Here is an 18,662-nt window from a genome sequence, read left to right on the forward strand (position 1 = left end):
GGGGCGGCCTCCCACCCAGACCGGGGTCGGGAGGGCCGGGGAGCACGCGTGCTGGGCGGGTGCGGGCCCCACCCCCCCGACCCTGCCCCCGCGTGGGTCAGTTCAGGAACCACGGCCGCGCCCCCCGCCATGCGCTGAGCGGCGGAAGGCGCGATGTGGCGGCCCTCGCCGCACCTGGGGCCGGACCGTCCTCCTCTCCTCTCGGGACCAGGCGGCCTGCACGTCCCGGAGGTCCGGCCAGCGCTCCTCCAACCCGCGCAGCCCCACAAAGCCTCCGGATGCCGGGAGGGGGCGGGGTCGGGCTGACTCTCGGGGACGGAGGTGGGCGGGGTCTGCGGCGAAGCCCCGCCCCGGACCCGCCCCCTCCGGCGCCCCCCGCCCACGTCACGCCGCCGCCCCTCCCGCGCCTGCGCGGCCGCACACCGGGCCGCTCCTGGCGCCGCGCATCCTCGCCCCGCGCCCGCTCTGCGCTCAGCTCCACTCGGCGTCCGGCTCGCGCCCGGCCCGCCCGGCTCCTCGGCTACCCTCGCGGAGGGCGGCGCGGCCATGAGGATGCGGGGACGCGGTCCCCGGGATGCCCCCGCCTCCAGCGCGGGGGCCGGCGACGCGCGGCGGCTGGCGCCCCCGGGGCGGAACCCCTTCGTGCACGAGCTGCGCCTCAGCGCCCTGCAGAAGGCCCAGGTCGGTGCCGCCCGCGCCCCGCGCCCCGTGGCCTGGGCCGCGCCGAGGAGGGACTCGGGGGAGGGATCCCCGGCGCGGCCCAGCCCGGCTGCCGCCCCTCAGGCCCCCGCCGCCCGCGCCCCCCACGCTGCCCTGCGGCCCGCATCCCGCATCCCCGACGCCCTCACCCCATTTCAGGTCTCCTTCCTACTTTCCCGCCGCCCGTGCCCCAAACCTGGCTCCTCCCTTTCCCCAGCCCCCCGCACCTCGAACCCGGCCTCACGCCCTTTCCCTGATCCCTGCACCCCTTTTCATGATCTCTGCACCCCTTCCCCTGATTCCCGCACCCCTCCCCCCAGCTCGGTCCGCGCAGCTCGTTCCCTGGTCCGGTTGTCCACTCCTGCAGGACTCGCGCGGGGCTGGAGAGGACCCCCTGGATGTGACTTTGTCACTTGATGAGTTTCGTCGTGTGTGAGGACCTAGTTGATCCTTTGAGTCAGTGCCAGAAATATTGGGGTGCGGGCCGTGTGGTGTCCCCTGAAGATGAACAGCGGGAGGATTTGCGCTTCTCTGTTAGCAAGTTGTTTTCTGGGGAGTGCGCGAGGGACGCTCCCCTGGGGGTTAGTCCGTAACCGGAAGCAGTTGGACACAACTTCGGTTCCAGCCTGGGAGGGAACAGTGTGCGCTTCCCCCCATCCGGTTTTATGTGTGCGGCCGGCTGGTCCTGGCTGAGGGATGGGCGGCTGCAGGACGCCGGGGGCCTCCACACTGGTTCCTTGTGTCGCGTGGGGTCTGACCAGGTGGAATGACTCCCTGACCGTGAGGTCTCGGGCTCTGTTAGTGGTGGCGTTTGGATTTCTTAAGATCGCACACAGGTCAGCCTTTCTTCAGGCTCCAAAACTACACACCGAAGCAGGCGCAGATGTTGGACTTAAGTGGCTGTCCAGTGGGTGGGCGTGACATTGAGAATTTTTTAATGTGTAATGTAACTCACCTGAAATAACGTTCAAGTGAACGCTCTTGAAGTCAGTCTAAAGCTGTCATTTTCTGGGACTCCCGCCTTTTCTTGAAGCGCTTTCTCGGTTGGTTCAGTTGGCATGGGTGGCAGAGGAAACCGGCGGAGATTGAGAAGAGAGAAGAGAGAAGAGAACGGAGAGGGTGGTGTCCCTCCTGATGATAGGAAAGGGCAAGGTTGTCACCAGTTGACTCCTGGTCCCTGCCCCTGTGTGTCCAGAGCCAGACACCGGTATCTTCCGGTGCCTCTTTCACTTGTAGTTTCATACTCACCACCTACTAGGTGCTGTGCCCAGCGTACTAGGGTGTTAGGACACAGTCACTTCCTCTGTGCTCCTGAATGCCCCCCTTCTCAGGTCCCCCCCTGACTCTAGCGGTTTAGGACAGCGGTCGCCAGCTGGTGGTCCGCGGACCACTGGTGGTCTGTGAGGTCTGAAAGGTTGGCCACCACTGGTTTAGGAGGCCTTCCTCCTCCCACTGCTCTGCTGCTTAGAATCCCCTGAGGTGCCCTGGGGACCAAGCCAGCCCTGAGCCCTTCAGGTGGTTTCCAAGGCCCCTTCTGGGCCCTGCCCCACACCTTTGGCTCCAGCTGCCGTAGGGCATTCTGTCCCTGCCTCTCTGCTCCTCCCTCTTGGGTGAAATATCACCTCCAGGAAGAAGCTCTTCTTCCCTGGAGGTTCCCAGAGGGCCACCTCCACATCCCTGTCACGTTTGCAGTGATCCCCCCCCCCCCCCCCCCCCCCCGTCTGTCCTGTCCCAAACTGTGTGCTCACTGCAGAGGTGGGTGAGGTCCACTGCAGAGACTCAGCTAGTTGAATGAATAAACAAGTGGAAGGGAGGATGTCAGAGCAGAGTCAGAAATCCTCAGCTCCCCTCCCCAGGAGTCACAGGGTTGTAAATTGGAGGGTTGGAGCAGTGCCTGTGGGCTGTTCTTCCCTGAGACCGCTTTCAGATCCTGGTTTTAGATGTTGGCAGGCAGCATCTGGATGACATTCAGAAAAAGAACAGGTGGGTGGGATGTCTTAGCCTCCAAGGAAGGGCGGGATACCTTGTGTACACCTTGTCACAATGTTTCAGAAACCGTAGTCAGAATAATCACGTGTACTTGTAACAAAGTCATCGCTACTGCTCAGATGTCAGCAGTGTGTGGATGAGGGTGTGTAGCTCTGCTCTCAAGTTCCAAGTCCTGCTCAGCAGACATATTTTGCTTTTCATCAAGCAGTGCTCTGTCTGCCAAGCCTTTTACCTTTATCTACTGAATTTTAGGGTAACATTTCCACAGAGTGAATTGGACTATCCAAGCAAAGAAAGCCTGCCTCCCAAATCAATAAGTAAATGGATTCAGCAATGATGTAGCACGGTGGGAGCTCAGAAACTCACCTAAATTCTGATTAAGATAAACCAGTCAGGAGACCTGTATTTATATGCTAGAATTTGCTGCCAGGGAAGAACCATTGTATGTGGATTAATGACCGGTCCATCTGTCATTTAACTGCAGATTTAGCAAGGAGCTTAAGCAACTCTTTGGACAGAAAACAGCACAGTAAGAGCTGACAACTGGGAATAGTATAATATGGGCTAGTCACATGGTGATTCCTTGCTTCTGAAATCATGAAGTGGTTTTATATCACTTGGGTTTTTGGGTGCTTCCCGCTGGAGCCCACGAGTGTGAGTGTATCCCACCTCCAGCTCTGCAGTTTCCCCATTTCTGAACTCCCTATACCAGTGTCAGTGAGCACTTACTTCCTGGAAAGCTGACTGGCTTCCTGTGTACCTTGGAACTGAGTCCTGGGAGGGAGGAAGCTGAGGAGCACACCCCTCCCCCTGCCTAATCCTTAGAGAGGATTACCAGGAGGGTGGAGTCCAGGGCTGATAGCAGCCCTTTGTGGAATTCACCCAATATGGGTGGTCTTTTCTACAAGTCCTTAGTTTTGATAAAAAAAAAAAAAAAAAAGCAGCAGCGGTGGCCTTGGTTGGTCTCAGCCTGGATCCTGGGTTAGGTGTGGCCATTCTGGAGCAGGGAAGCCCACACTCTGTTCATTCTGGGCCACTCGTGGTCTTGGTACCCTGGCCCCAGTGCCCCCATCCCCATGCACACAGGCCAGGCCTGGCATTTCCCTCCTGCTCCAGTGACCTGCCAGCCCTTCCCATCACACCCACCCTGCCGCCCCTTGTATCTGGGTGCTCCATGCCTGAGACATAATGAGCAGGTCTTTATCCAGGCCCTCCTGTAACCCCAGCTCTGCCAGGGGTGTTAGGGAGTGGTTAAATGGGAGGTGACCCAGTCTGAAAGTGGTAATAGAGACCAGAAGCCCCTCGTGGAATGGAGGATTTCCAGGAGAGTGTGTGTCCCATGGGAGGACAGAGAAGGCTGCGCCCTCCCTAGATGCCTGGAAGGCCCAGGAGGCTGAGGCTCCAAGTGGACACCAGGCCCTGGGTCTCTGGCCACCTCTGACCACCTGGGAGTTCTGATGGTGATGCCTCTGTTGGCACATTTGTAGCCCAGTAGGGTCCAGGGGAATTCCCAGTGTCCTTGCACTGGTCACTCAGTGCAGCCGTGGGAGCAGGGGGTCAGTGGAGGGTCAGGTACTATATACCCACATCCCAGGTGAGGAGACAGGCCCAAGTACAGTGCTGTCCCCACGTCCAGGGCAGTGATGGCTGCTGCATGCAGACATCTGCCCTGGCCCTCCAGGGAGCCCCGTCCATGGGTATCTGCCTTTTTCTTCTAACTCACCATTCTAATGTTTGGAACGGTCCACACGTGACACCGAATTGTGGCTAATGCTGAGGGTGGGAAGGGAGATTCAAAAGGCTTGTCTTTTAGTTTCATACTCCTCTGTCCTGAAATGTGAATTGTTAACAGGTGTGTATGTTTTATATGTGTGTATATAAACACTCACACATATACTCAGAAGCATATTCACACATTACATGCATACATACACACAGAAGTATAAACTCACATACACACACACATACACACAAAAGCCATGCTGCAGGAGCTGGGCACCTTGCCCACCCTGCCAGGCCCACAAGTGTCAGGGCCCTGAGAGGGGAAACCCTCCCCCTCCCCCACCCCCTCCCCCTATGATTTAGATGATCTAAGGAGAGCCCTGAACTGTCCTTTCCAGGTGAGCCTGAGCAAGGCTTCCACACTCCATGTTCCAAGGAGCCCTACCCCTGCCCTGCCCGCTGCCCAGAGACCTGGAGCCTTGCTGGCAACCCTGCCCCCTGTCCTGCCCCCTGGGCCTGCAAAGTGCAGGACAAAGTGCCACCATCCCCAGAGCAGACAGAGCCCCCATCGATCCCCTGGAGTTCCTGTGGGTTTTGGGGGCTGGGTTAGGGCGACCTGGCCTGGCCTGAGTTAGTTTCTAACATTCCTAGTGTTCTATGAACTTAGCCGTGGCCTAGCTGTGAAGTGCATTATTTTGAAAATGAGCCCAGAAGAAAGTATGTGCTTGGAAATAACATGTTTGAGCGTGGTCATAGTGTTTGTCCTTCTACAGCCCAAGTCACCGTGCAGCCCCCGGGCCATGTTTTGCAGGACTAAAGCCAGTGCCTTGTTTCTGTTTTGTTTGTTTGTTTGTTTTGTTCATTAGATTCCACATATAAGTGAAACCATATGGTACTTGTCTTTCTCCAACTGGCTTATTTCACTTAGCGTAATACTCTCCAGGTCCAGCCATGCTGTCACAAAAGTAAGATTTACGTCTTTTTTATGGCCGAGTAGTATTTCATTTCGTAAATAAACCAGAGCTTTTTTTATCCACTTATAGATACAGAGAACAGACTGACAGTTGTCAGCGGGAAGGAGGGTTGAAGGCTGGGTGAAAAAGGTGAAGGGATTAAGTAAAAAAGTCATAGACACAGATCTGTGTGGTGATTATCAGAGGGAAAGGGGGATGGGAAAGTAGAAGAGGGTTAAGGGGAGATACCTGGTTGCAGAAGGAGACTTGACTTTAGGTGGTGAACACACAATATAATATAGAGATAATGTATTATAGAATTGTACACTGGGACCCTATATAATTTTATTAACCAATGTTACTCCAATAAATTCAATACAGATTAAAAAACAAAAGCTAGTTCTTTGTTCCTTGGCATTTTAACCATGTTTCAGCCTTATGAGCTTAGGTGTTTTAAGTGCTGAAATGCTGTTCAGACACGGCCACTGGCAGTCGGCTTCCTGTCTTCCTTTGGGCACGTTTACTGGGCTCTGTTGCATTTGGTGACAGTCCACTAGCTACTACAGGCCATCATGGACAGAGCCCTGGCCTCGCCCTGTGTTACCACACATGCAGGTGTCCATGGGACCACAGCCCTTTTCCTCTTAAAAGTCAGGTTTCCATCTCAGAGCCCAAAGAGTGATACTTCCTAAAAAATTATTTGCCACATAAAACCTTCTTTTAAAAATTTTTCACAATTTTAATATTTCAACCCCCTAGGCTGGTGACACAGAGCTGGGCCTTTCCATGCTGTGTCTCATGCAGGTTCCCTAAGATCTGGGGGGTGAAGACCAGCAGTTGACACCCAGTGAGGCCTGGTGCTCCATGGCTACCCCGGAGCCTGAGCTGCTCACAGGTGACCTTGGTGCCCAAGGTAGCCAGGAATGCTGACAGGCAAAGGGCCCCATGTGGATCAGACCCTGGATGCCCACCCTGGGATGGGGGTCTTCTAACTTAGCGCATTTACTCTCCCAGGCTCCCCCTGGAGGGGGCATGGGTGACTGTCTCATATACAGAGCAAACAGCAGAATTCCCCACCACCACCACCAGCTAGCCACCATGCCCCCACACCCTCCATCCACCCTAGCTGACCCTGTGTCTTCCGATCACTCCTGTCTTTCCCCACCGTGCTTGGCCAGGGGACAGACTGTCTGGGGTCCTCTCCACTCCTGTGCTGACTGGCACCAAGGACCCAGTGCCAGGCCCAACCTCACCCGACCAATGTTATTGGTGGGCTGGAGACTCTTTGAAGCTGGGGAGCAGAGCCCTGATATTCTGGGTCACTGTCTGTATTTGAGGTTGGGTGTAGTCATGAGTAGGTGCCCAGGTGGGGGGCTGCCTGCAGTTGGAGGCATTCTCCCCATAGCTGGGAGCCCAGGACTTCTGGGGAGGGCCCCACCATGGGAGATTTAGGACACCCTGTCACCTGGGCCCTGCTGGCTATGCAGGTATTTGCTAAACAAATAAAAGTGGCTGGAAATGCTAGATTTCAAGATTCTTGAATTTCAAGATTCTTTTATTCGGACATGAAGGCCCCTAGAGATAAGGGATTTCCTTGAGCTACAACTCTGAGCTGAGCTGAGCTGGGGACAGAATCCCTCAGGCCTGCTGTGTAGGTGGGCCCTTATTGCTGGGGTGCTCACAGCATCCTTGTCCCTGCCTCCCGTGTGTTGTGGTCTGCACCCCCTACCTTTCCTGCCCCTGCTTGCCCCCCCCCCTGAGCCAGAGGCTCCCCCGGTACATGACCCATGAAGCTGCCCACTGACCCTGGCCCTGCTGCCTGAGGGGGGACACACCCGACTTCAGACAGTTAAATTGTGGGGGCTGTGCGCTGGTTCTCAACCTTCCTAATGCCGCGACCTTTTAATACAGTTCCTCATATTGTGATGACCCCCAACCATAAAATTATTTTCGTTGCTACTTCATAACTGTAATTTTGCTACTGTTATGAATCGTAATGTAAATATCTGATATGCAGGGTGTATTTTCATTGTTCGCGACCCACAGGTTGAGAACCTCTGGCTTAGGAGCAGGGACTGGGGCCTTTGCCTCACTTTCTCACCTGAGGCCTCTCTGGCCTGTGAGCCCCAAGGACAGAGACCTGCTGCTCTATCTGGGACACAGCCAGGGGCCTGTAGGGACCCACCTGTCAGATGAGCAGACTTGTCTGTCTCTGGTGCTTACTGCAGCACTCTAGTTCTGCCGGCCCCTCCCGGTGCCATACTGGGACCACTGGTGTTCTGACCCTGTCATTTCTTTCTGGACATCACTTTTCAGTGGACCAGGACGAGGTCTTCTTTGTGCCTGGCCTGTGCCCTCCCCTCCCCACTGCCCTCGGCTTCCTCCTAAGTTTTTATCCCTCAGGAACATTCTGAAAGATAAGCCAGCACCTTTTAGAGTGGCCCTTGCATCCTGGCCCTTCACCAGGCCACTTCTGTGGGGCCCTGCCCCACCCCCTGGGGGCTGTCATCCAGCTTCGCTTGTCCTGGGCTTCTACACCCATCTGTGGGGCTCCCAGCCTCCTGGGTCCATTTCTGCAAGTGGAACTCTGTGTTCTTCATGTAATTACAGGGTGTCCTGCCCACAGTGAGGTGCCGTGGGAGCAGGTCAGGTGTTGCTGGGATCCTGCGGCCTTTAAGACGGGATGTGGAGCCAGCTCCTGCCTGGGAGCTGAGCCTCGTCCCAGAGTGGAATGTCCAGCCCAGGAAGCTACACTTCCCAGCCTTTCTGCCCCCCACCCAGGACCCCCACCTGCCTTTTGGTTTACTGTGGAATTTCACATCCCAAATCCCAGGGCCACAGGGATAGACTCTGGGCTCCAGCCAAGGGGCCCTGAAAACCCAGGTAAATGAGATTTTGTAGAAACTGAGGAGTAGGAGGAGTGAAGACAGGGAGAGCATGGGGGCGGGGGGGGGGGGCAAGGGGGGGGAGGGCGGGGGGGACCACGAGGATGCCATCATTCTGAACCAGTGGAGCATTAGTGTCCCATGTGACTGTCCTGCCTGTGTGCTTTACCCCTGCCCATCCTGCCTGCCTAGCCGTCTGGCCCCACCTGCCCCTCCCACAAGCCTGGCCTCCAGCCCCAGAGCCTTTGCACTAGCCTTCCCCCTGTGGAACCCCTCCCATGCCCCTCCCCCCTTGCACTTTCTCAGTCTTTGCTTGAATCCCACTGGACATTATAAAGACCTCCCTCAACTCCCTTGGAGAAGAGATAATCCCCTCCACCCCCACCCCACTCCAGGTGTGCCCACCACACCTGGACACCTATTGTCTGCTCACTTGTGTTGTTCCTCCTCTGTCTTGGAGCCCAGCCACAGACGAGTGAGCCTCCATTGGTGTCTGGGTGGTAGTTTTCCCTGGAGACCTGAGTCCATGTGGCAGGTGGCTGCTGATGTCCCTGAGGGTCTGCTTCCCTGGCCTCGTGTGGAGGCTCTTTTGTTCACCTGCTGCCGCATGTCCTTGGGCCCAGTGCTCTGCTGAGCACCCCAGCAGTAAGGGCCCACCTACACCGCAGTGCCTTGCACTCCTGCACCCTTCACCTGGAAGCCCCATGCTGCCCACTGTGTTGACTGCTGACTGAGGGGTTCATTTCATGCTTCCTTCACCAGCTGGACTGTGGGCCTCACTGCCTCAAACTCTCCCCCAGCTCCCAGTGCCAGGGGCCTGCACACCCTGGGCCTGTGAAACCATCAGTGCTGATGGAGCCAGATTCAGGCCTGAGCTGGCCTTCTGGCTGGACCCTCGGGCACTGGCTAAATGGCAGGCAAGCAAGGACTGTCTGGTAGTGGTGGTGGTGGGATTCCTTGGTTGGGGGGAGGGGGAAGGGGGCGGTTCCTATTATAGGGTGTCATGTTGAGGGTTGCTGTATACCAGAGGTGCTGACCTCTGAGGAGCGTTGTGGATGCCCATTGCTGCCTCAGGAGACCCACCATCACTGCAGGCCTAGAGTGGTCAGTGCGGCCATCCAGGAAGACTGCTTGGCCACCGACTGCAGGGCAGAGTGTAACTCCAAGGGAATGACTGAGACACTTTGCGGACACCTCCAGATTGGGCAGTGAGTGCTAAGATTTGAGTTGAGAGCTCTTGAATAGTGATGATGGGGACGGCAGGGATGTTGGGGTTGGCTAAGAGTTTGAAAGACAAAAATAGCTGTTTTAGAAAAGCTGCATTTAATTTTAGATTTGAGTGGGATAGCTAAGAAGAAATAGCACGTATGTAGCAGTAAGCATGGGTGCTGGAAGTTTTCTTCATTGGAGGTACAGGTTATCCTAACGGTCACGCAGGTCCGTGGACAGGGAGCCTCAGAGTGGGATACAGTTGACACCTAGGGTCAGGAAGACAGTCAGCATTCACATGTTAGTAAGAAAAAGGCAAATAGTCCATGTGAATTTGGACAAGTCACAAAAGTCCAGGTACCCAATACACACTCTGTACTCTCCGTCTGAAGCTGCCCTCGGATGTGACCTGCACTCCCTGGCCCCCCAGCAGTCATTCCCACCCCATCTCCCACGTTGACACCTTGGCTCATAGCCGCCTTCATGCTTCTTTCTGTAAAGAGGAAGCTTTTTCCTAAGAGCAGGCCTGTATGTGACGAAGTAAAACCGACCCCGACTGTTGAGACATCAGCTTTTTGTTTCCCTTTTGCATTCACGTATTCTAACTCTTAGAATCAGTGTGAACGCTCCCGTTTATCCCATACTGAAGGCAGCAGAGAGTTGGGCCCAGCAGTGTTTTGTATCTATCAAGGATGTGGTGGTGACGGGGAAGCACAGCGGAGAGCTCGGGCGGGTTTGCTGGGTTAGCATCTGCCACGTTGGGCCCAGGGCTGACCTCGGAAGCTCCTCCAGGCTCGGCTCCAGGCTGCTGTGGCTGGTGGAGTTTTCTAAGGAAAGTGCTGGGTTGTGCCAGCTGGTGGGACTCCTGTGAGGATTACTGTACTTTTTCTAAGTTGTTTTTTCTTTAAAAAGAAAAATAAAATGAGACGTCTCACTGCATCAGGAGAAAGTGGCCCCAGTAGATTTGACTGTTTCTACGTGGCTCTGTGGACCACCTCCTGCCTGGACAGGCTGAGGTGTGGGGACCGCCAACTTCTCAGGGCACCAGGCGTCAGCTTCCCAGTTGTAGAATATTCTGTCTATTCTAAATCAGGATTGGCAAGAACAGCTTGGTTTATTTATTTATTTTTTAATAAGTAACAGTAAAAACAAGATTAATTCCCTGGGCAAGGCTTTCCTGTTTATCTCACATTGCCCCGTAGAGCTTCCTGCGGGATGAATGCATTGCATCTCCAACCTGTTCCTCGTGACACAAGCTTGGAGATGACCAAGGCCAGCTTCCCAGGGTGTGTTTGTGGAGTGGAGTGCACAAGACCCAGCCCCAGAAACCACTGCTCCAACAACTTCTGAACCCTAGTGCATGCTTCATTCCAAAGATGAGCCCTTGTCCTCCCACCCCCAGTCTCCAGCTGATCTGCCCTCATTCATAGCTCCTGTCCCAGGAGTCCCCCTCCCAGGAAAAGGCTTGGTGTACCTGTCTGGCTCAATTCCTTCTCTGGACGTCCAACATGGGCCCTCTTATATGGCCAGGTATGTGAGCGAGGGTTCTGGTACCAGCCCTCCAGTGATTTGGGGAAAGGCCCGTCCTGCAGGGGTGCTGGATGCCCGGTGTGGTAGGAGAACAGAGGGAGGCCAGTGTATCCAGCAGAGGCCATGCGAGGGGCCTGGGGTCAAAGGGTGACTTGGCAGCCATGCAGAGCTCTGAGCACCAAGGGACGGGGTTGGCCGTGTGTGGAGAACCAGGGTGGGGGCTGCCATGTTGCACCTCGGAGGAGTGGGGCTCTCAGATTCTGGATTTGTTTCGGAGGTGGAACTATTAGGAATTGGTAAGAAAGAGAGATGGCAGATATGACTGCGAAGTGTGTGTCTGCTGCCCAAGCAGGACCTGAAGGACGAGTCGCCTGTTTGAGGGGAAGGCTGGAGAGGAGCAGGCCAGCAGGGCTCAGTTTGGGTGGTGGTTTCGCATGGCTGTGGGTTCTCAGTTATGCTGTTGACAACGCATGTCTGGAGCCCTGGGCAGCAGACCTGGTGGGGTGTCAACATCAGAGCCATTGTCCCCATGTCAGGCCAGGGTCCACGGGCAGGAGGTGCATGGAGGAAGGACTGAGTCCTGGGCCTGGGACTTTCCCCTCAGGGCACCTCGTCTATTCCTTGAACCTTGGCTTTTGCTCTGATCAGCTGACTGATCTTGGGAAGCTGCCTGCCTCTCTGTCCTGCCTATCCACTGTGGGTACCTTCTCTCTGGGACACGGACCACACCCTGCATTCCCTGGCAGGACTCTCCCTGCCTCCCCCCTACCCCCCGCCAGCAGCGGCCCTGCCAGTCTGCATCTCATTCAGCATGCCCTGCCCCTGGTGCACACGCTACCATTGTTGGTTTGTTTGTATTGTTTTTGGTTTGTGGAGAGGCAGGGGTTTGTGGGTTAACTGATTGGGGTAGTTGATTTGTCTGTTGTATTGTTCCCTTTGTTCTGAAAGGCACCCCTAGAGCTGGTGAGCAGCCCCCTTTAGTTCCTGCCTGCATGTGGTAGGTACCCTGTGGGCTGGGAGCAGGGTGGGACCCTGGCCTGTGGCACTTCCCCTCGGTGGCACAGCAGGTCAGCCCCAGCACCTCTGGGCCCTAGGGTCCCATCTTTATGTTTGCTGTAGCAACCCCCTTAATCCAGGCTCTACCCACACCCAGGTCCCACACTCATTAGTATTTGTCCATGTCCTATGTGCTCACCTAAGCCTACCATCTTTGAAAAGAAACGAATTGCCACCTCGAAACCTGTCCTCAGTGTCTCATAAGTCAGAGCTCCTCCCTCTGCTGCCCCTGGGTCTGTCACACACAGGTGGTCTTCAGCTCACCTGTCCCTGGTGCATCCAGCTCTGTTCCCAGCAACACTGGGATCAGCAGCCTCTCCGAGTGCCCACACCCCGCTCCTGGAAAGCGGGCCTGGGCTGCCAGCTGGCAGGTGCACTCACACAGGCCCTACCTGAGTTCTCACCTGGCAGAGAACACACAGGCCACATGCTTGGGTGAGGTGAAGGCCGGGCCATGGGGACCTGGTGGAGCACCGGAAAACATGTGGGCTCTTAGCTTGGGATGCTGGGAACCCCCTGCACCCTGTGGAGGTGCAATTTACACAACACTATACATATGTAGTACATACACACTTAGTACACACACACACACACCCCAATAGAACCGCTTCCTCCTCATCCTCCAGGCGGAGCCAGGTGGTTCACCCTGGGTATACCTTATGTCCCACCGCCCACTCATGTCATTGGAGGCTTGTCTGTTTGCGGAGGGTCAGAGCCTATCCTTCCCCTGCTTGCTGCGAAACTCAGAAACCAGGACTGTGTCCTTCCTGATGCCACGAGAACAGGAGCAGGAGCACTAATGCATCCCCTGAGGTTCACATATTGTGTCCCATGTGGAATGGCCGAGTGGACCCCGTGGCTGCTGGCTACAGGAACATGTATTGCTAATTAACCAAATAACTTGGACAACAGCACTCCAGCCTCAAGTCAGGCTGCTGGGCAGGCTCTGGTCCCCTGATCAGGTCTTGACAGCTTCTCCCTGTCAAGATGGAATGAGGCACTGCCTCCATCCTAGTCTGCAGGTCCCAATCTGCTGGGAACCACATGCTCTTTCTGTTACCCCATGAGATACAGTTGTTTTAGACCATGATTTATAGTAGGAACTATCCTGGAAACAGAAAATGCCTGCAGCCCGGCTGGTGTGCCTCAGCGGTTGAACGTCGACCTATGAACCAGGAGGCCACTGGTTCGATTGTCAATCAGGGCACTGGGTTCGGGCTCTATCCCCAGTAGGGGGTGTACAGGAGGCAGCCGATCGATGATTCTCTCTTATCGTCGATGTTTCTATCTCTCTCCCCTTCTCCCTTTCTTTCTCTAAAGTTAATAAAAACATGCTTGGGAAAAAAAAAATCTACAAAATGCCTGCAGAGCAGGGTGTGGTATAAATGCCACACCATCCAAGTGCCGATTTCCTGGGATTTTCAGGTTCTCTGCCTGTTCACATGTCTGCAGCACAGGCACCAGACAAAGGGTGATTTATGGGAACAAATAGTAAACTCTCCTGTAACATGATATCTTTGCAAATTGGAAGGGCCAGCTGTCAATTTTAATGGCAGAGCAGGATTGCTGAGCTAGCTCCCAGCCAGCACCCCAAAAGTGAGGGCACCCCAACAGTGAGGGTGGCCCATGGGCTTGGGAGAAGGGTGCAGGGAGGTGGGGTTACATCTCAGGAACAGGAGGGAAGTGTCACCTACAGACTGCGACCTCTTTTCCCTCTGCAACAGAATTCTAAAATAATCACAGAGGATGGAAAAAGACATAATATTTTAAACTAAATGTTAAAAATAAAGGAAAGGCAATCAACCTATGGGGTTAGATTAAAGAGGTACTTAAGAAAAAGTTGTGTGCTCTCAGTGTGAATTTTGGGAAAGAAGGTATTTCTGAAATTAATGCTCTTGGTTTTTACTGCAAGATGTGAATTAGACTGTTAGCATAGACCAGGGGTGGGCAAACTTTTTGACTCGAGGGCCACAATGGGTTCTTAAACTGGACCGGAGGGCCAGAACAAAAGCATGGATAGAGTGTTTGTTTGAACTAATAAAAATTCAAAGTAAACATCATTACATAAAAGGGTACGGTCTTTTTTTTTTTTTAGTTTTATTCATTTCAAACGGGCCGGATCCGGCCCGCGGGCCGCAGTTTGCCCACGGCTGGCATAGACTCAGAGTAGGAGTCACTCTGGTAAGAGCCAGAATCAGTATCAAACTGGTTCTAGAGGAGATGAATAAAATAGAAGAATATCTCAGTATTGGCTGAAAAGTTCTAGAAGGCACAAATAATATAAACAATGAGATTGTAGATCAGGACTGATCTAAAAGTCACGACGAATGTCATGGGCAGCTTCGGTTATCCTGAAATCACTCATGCCAGGAAGTTTAGGTGGGGAGGAAAAGTCTGAGGACTTCGGAGATTTCCTCATTGACAAAAGTACTGAAATGAAACCAAGAGAAAAGAGAAAAGCTTGATAAACAGCAGTCTTAGAAACATGGAAACAGCAGTCAGAAATCTCCGTAGAAATTTCTCTAGAGAGGCAGCTGGCTGGAATTCTAATGTTGTTCCCAGAGGATTCACCCAGAGGAGGCAGCACGGGAGGAGACCCAGGGGTCAGGGTCACCGAGGATCTCGACTCGGTCTCCGAGGTGTATTCATGGGCAGACCCAGCGATTCATTCATTCATTCATTCATTCATTCATTCATTTGTTTATTTTCCCCAGCAATTCCTTTAAGACAGGGACACCTGACCCTGCCAAGACAACATTAGTTGAAATTTGAAATTCAATAAATCTAGGAGCTTTTTTCATAGCAACATAATTTTTAAGTTGATAATTTTGTATGGCCCGCAGACGTTGTTATAAATATCCAAATGACCCTTGACAAAAAAAAAGGTTCCCCACCCCTGCTTTAAGAAAAGAAACTAAGTGTCACTTCCCAGCACTGTCGCGAAGGTTTTAATGTGAGACAAGCTGTGAACACATCACTTGTGAGTGAGGACAGGCACAGGTTTACCCACTGGACACAGACCTGTGATAAAGTTCAGCACCCAGTCACAATGTAAAGCAAAGCCAAGCTTTCAGAAAGCCAGGAGTGCAAAGGTGCGTTCTCACCAGTAAGACATTTCCTGACAGCCTCGAGCCAGCACCACTTAGTGGGAAGCATGGTCACCGAGGACAGCAGGACAGCAGGTCTGGGATTGCCGCTTCTGTGCAGCCTCTGCTGAAACTAGAGCTTCCCGCTGGGCTCTCCCCACCCCGCTCCTGCAAGAGGAGGCGAAGAGGGCCAGTAAACATTTCCATCATTTGCAAAACATGGTTATCAAATCCGCACTGTCCAACAGGCAGCCGCGGCCACAGGTGGCTATTGAGCACTTAAAACGAGGTGAGTGGCCCTAGCCAGCTTGGCTCAGTGGATAGAGTGTCAGCCTGTGGCCTGAAGGGTCCCAGGTTCAATTCCAGCCAAGGGCACATGCCCAGGTTGCGGGCTCGATCCCCAGTTGGGGGTGTGCAGGAGGCAGCCGATCAATGATTCTCTCTTATCATTGATGTTTCTATATCTCTCCTTCTCCCTTCCTCTCTGAAATCAATAAAGAAATATATTTAAAAAACAAAAAACGAGATGAGTGTAAATTGGGATGCCCCATAAGCATAAAACTCACACTGGATTTCTGACATGAAAAATCATGGAGTACCTCGTAATTTTTTATGTTGAGTACATGCTGAAGTGATATTGCAGGTATATTGGATTAAATAAACTATAAATTTCATCATCTTTATATTTTTTAAAGTGTGGCCACTGGGAAATTAATAATTACACATTAAATGGCTGGCATTGAATATCATGTTGGGCTGTGCTGGTCTTGACAGGGAGCCCAAGGGAATCTGCAGAGGCTGAGGGAACAGCCCACATGCGCTCAGTTGCAGGTGACAGAGGCCCAGCAAGGTGAGGCGGGTGGGGCTGTTCAGGCTTGGCCAGCCGAGAGCATGAGACCTCACCACAGACCTCCTGTCTTCTCTGCACCAAACCTGCATATTTGAAGTGTGTAGTATTGCAGGTAACCGAACACTGCAGTATGGGTCATACGCCTTTATAAGTTTCAGTTCTGTCATCCTTCCCGGTCCTCTTCTGACTGACCACCTGAGTATAGGCTGGTGCAGAGCCATGTCGTTGTGCATGGAAGTGCTTGTGTTTTAGTGACAGCTGTCCTTCCACCTGGACTCTCCTGGACTCGACCACTCGGCTGAACCCATGTGTCCATCATTCCCACTCCCCGTGTTTGCACTATCCCCTCACCTGCAGGGCCTGCCCCTGCCCACAGAGCCCCAACCCACCTTCCTGGCGTCCTCCCAGCTAGACCCGCGGTGGCACATTCTCTGCTGGGCTCGTGCCCTATAACTTCCTTGGGCTGCAAAGCCCCCCGAATTCCCTGGTCTTCCTGGGGCCTAGTCTTGCCAGCCCCACCCCTGCCATCTTGCCATTTCACAGATGACATCTTAGTGCTGTGACAGTGTCCTCGTGTCATATAAGGCTCGGGCTCAGACTGCCTGCAGGTGTGGGAGTTGGGGCGGAGCACTATTGACTACTTGAGAGGGTCCCCCAACTCCGGTCCTCGGCCTCCCACAGGGGTGACTTTAGGACTAGGATGGAGCGGGAAAGGTGTAGCAGGTCCCCTGTAACCTGGGTAAGGTGTCGCTGCTGCTCCAGCCACCTGACTGTTCCTGAGATGAAAGTACTCTGGCCAGGGCAGGTCCAGCGCCCGTGCCTGGTAGCTTCCACACGAGGATTCCAGAGGAGAGGTTCCCTGATGACCGTGCTTCTGGAACAACCTCAGTCTGTCTCCCCAGATCGCGGTCATGACGCTGACGCTCTTTCCCATCCGGCTGCTGCTTGCCGCCTTCATGATGCTGCTCGCCTGGCCCTTCGCGCTCGTCGCTTCCCTGGGACCCGGTGAGAGGGACCCGGAGAAGCCCCTGGCCTTGTGGCGGAAGTAAGTCCTGTCAGTGGTGCTCTGATGTGGGGAGTCACAGGGCCCTGTCTTTTTTCTCACAGCTTCTATCCACCCAGTGTTTATCCTCCCCTTCCCGGGGCAATGTGTGCCAGGGCTGCGCTCTCCGGGCTGGGACACTGCGGCTCCTGCCACACCCCTGCCATGGTCTCCAGCTTCCAACAGGGTCCTTCCAGCCACATGGCTGCTATTTCCATGTCCCCCAGCCCTCAAACCCCAGTGTGGGGTGTGGGGCGTGCAGGAGGCAGCCGATAAAGGATTCTCATCATTGATGTTTGTATCTCTCTCTCCTTCTCCCTTCCTTTGAAATCAATAAAAATATATTTAAAACAAACGGGAGAACAAACTGCACACTGAACTCCTGAGAGGAACACACAATGACTTGTGCCCAAGTGTGGGACCCAGGGAGGCAAGAGGAAACAGGTTTTGAAATAACAGGGCTCAGAGCATATGCCCTTCGTCCTCGCGCACAATGGGGAGCACACTTGTGCAGTGGGTGGGGAGGTGGGTTCTCCCCGCTGTGCACAGCTGTGCGGCTCTGAGTAGACCGATGTTAGGTTAGGGAGCCTTTTTGTTCAATGTATGTTAGTGTCATTCAAAAGTTCCTAAAATAAAAATCTTAGGTTTTGTTAATGAAAGGAAGTGCCCCCTTTCACAAAAGTCACTTAGTCTAAGTTACTTTCAAAACACACAGTGTTGTAAAAACTAATATCTTCTTGCAACACCTGATCAGCAGGCCGACACCTGAGCCAGGCAGGCTGTGGTAATGGTCGTCTTGGTTCTGACACACACACACACCCAGCTCATGTGGTAGAAAGAGGGTGTCTTAGTCCTGTCAGGCTGCCTTAACCAAGTACCACCAGCCGGGACTAAAACAACAGATATTCATGCCTGGAGGCTGGAAGTCGGAGGCCAGGGTGCGGGCATGGCTGACTTTCTGGGAAGGGTCTCTTCCTGGCTGCAGATGCCACCTTCCCCCTGTGTCCTCACAGGACAGTGTTCTGATCTTTCTTCCTCTCCTTATAAAGCACTGATCCTATCAGATGCCAGCCCTACCCTATGATCTCATTTCACCTTATTTCAAAATATTGGGGATTAGGGCTTCAACATAGGAGTTTGGGGGACATGGTTCAGTCCCGAGTGCTCCGTGTGGGGACTCTGCTCTCAGATCTGAGAAGTCCATCTTCATGACAGCCTGGTGCCATGTGTGCACTGGAGACCAGGGCCTGGACTTGAACTTACTGTCAGCTTTTCTCTGCTATCCTGAAAACATCCCCCACCCCGAGATCTTAGCTTGGGATTGCCCTGGAGAAGCCCAGCAGCCCCCACCTGCCCTCCAGTATGCAGCCCAGCTGCCTCAAGACCTGCTGCCCAGGGACTGGCCCTGCATTGAGCTTGAAGCTCCTTGCAGCTCCAGGACATGGCCCAGTCCCTTCCTGTCCTCGCAGCCCCAGGATGTGGCCTCAGGCCCCTCCTGTGCATCGTCAGCTGTCATTGCTTCATGGTGGTGGGGGGAAAGGGGAATAGTAGGTGGAGTGTTCCATCAACACACGGGCCAGCTCTCACCTCTCCCATTGTCCGGGTGCTTGCTCCCTTTTGTAGCAAAACCATTTGTAACAT

At 54.0% G+C, this 18,662-nt stretch overlaps 1 protein-coding gene across 1 annotated transcript in view; it reads left to right on the forward strand.

The window, feature by feature from the left end:
* Positions 1-425: 425 nt before the first annotated feature.
* The window catches only part of LPCAT1 (lysophosphatidylcholine acyltransferase 1), a 36,617-nt gene continuing 18,380 nt past the window's right edge, over positions 426-18,662 (forward strand). The window contains exons 1-2 of the mRNA XM_081090219.1: positions 426-681; positions 16,882-17,024. Coding sequence (XP_080946345.1) covers positions 547-681; positions 16,882-17,024 — 278 coding nt within the window. The 5' untranslated portion in view covers positions 426-546. The remainder of the gene's footprint in view (positions 682-16,881; positions 17,025-18,662) is intronic.

Source organism: Myotis nattereri, assembly GCF_964212035.1.
Source record: "Myotis nattereri genome assembly, chromosome: 4".
In the NCBI taxonomy this organism is placed as follows: Eukaryota; Metazoa; Chordata; class Mammalia; order Chiroptera; family Vespertilionidae; genus Myotis; species Myotis nattereri.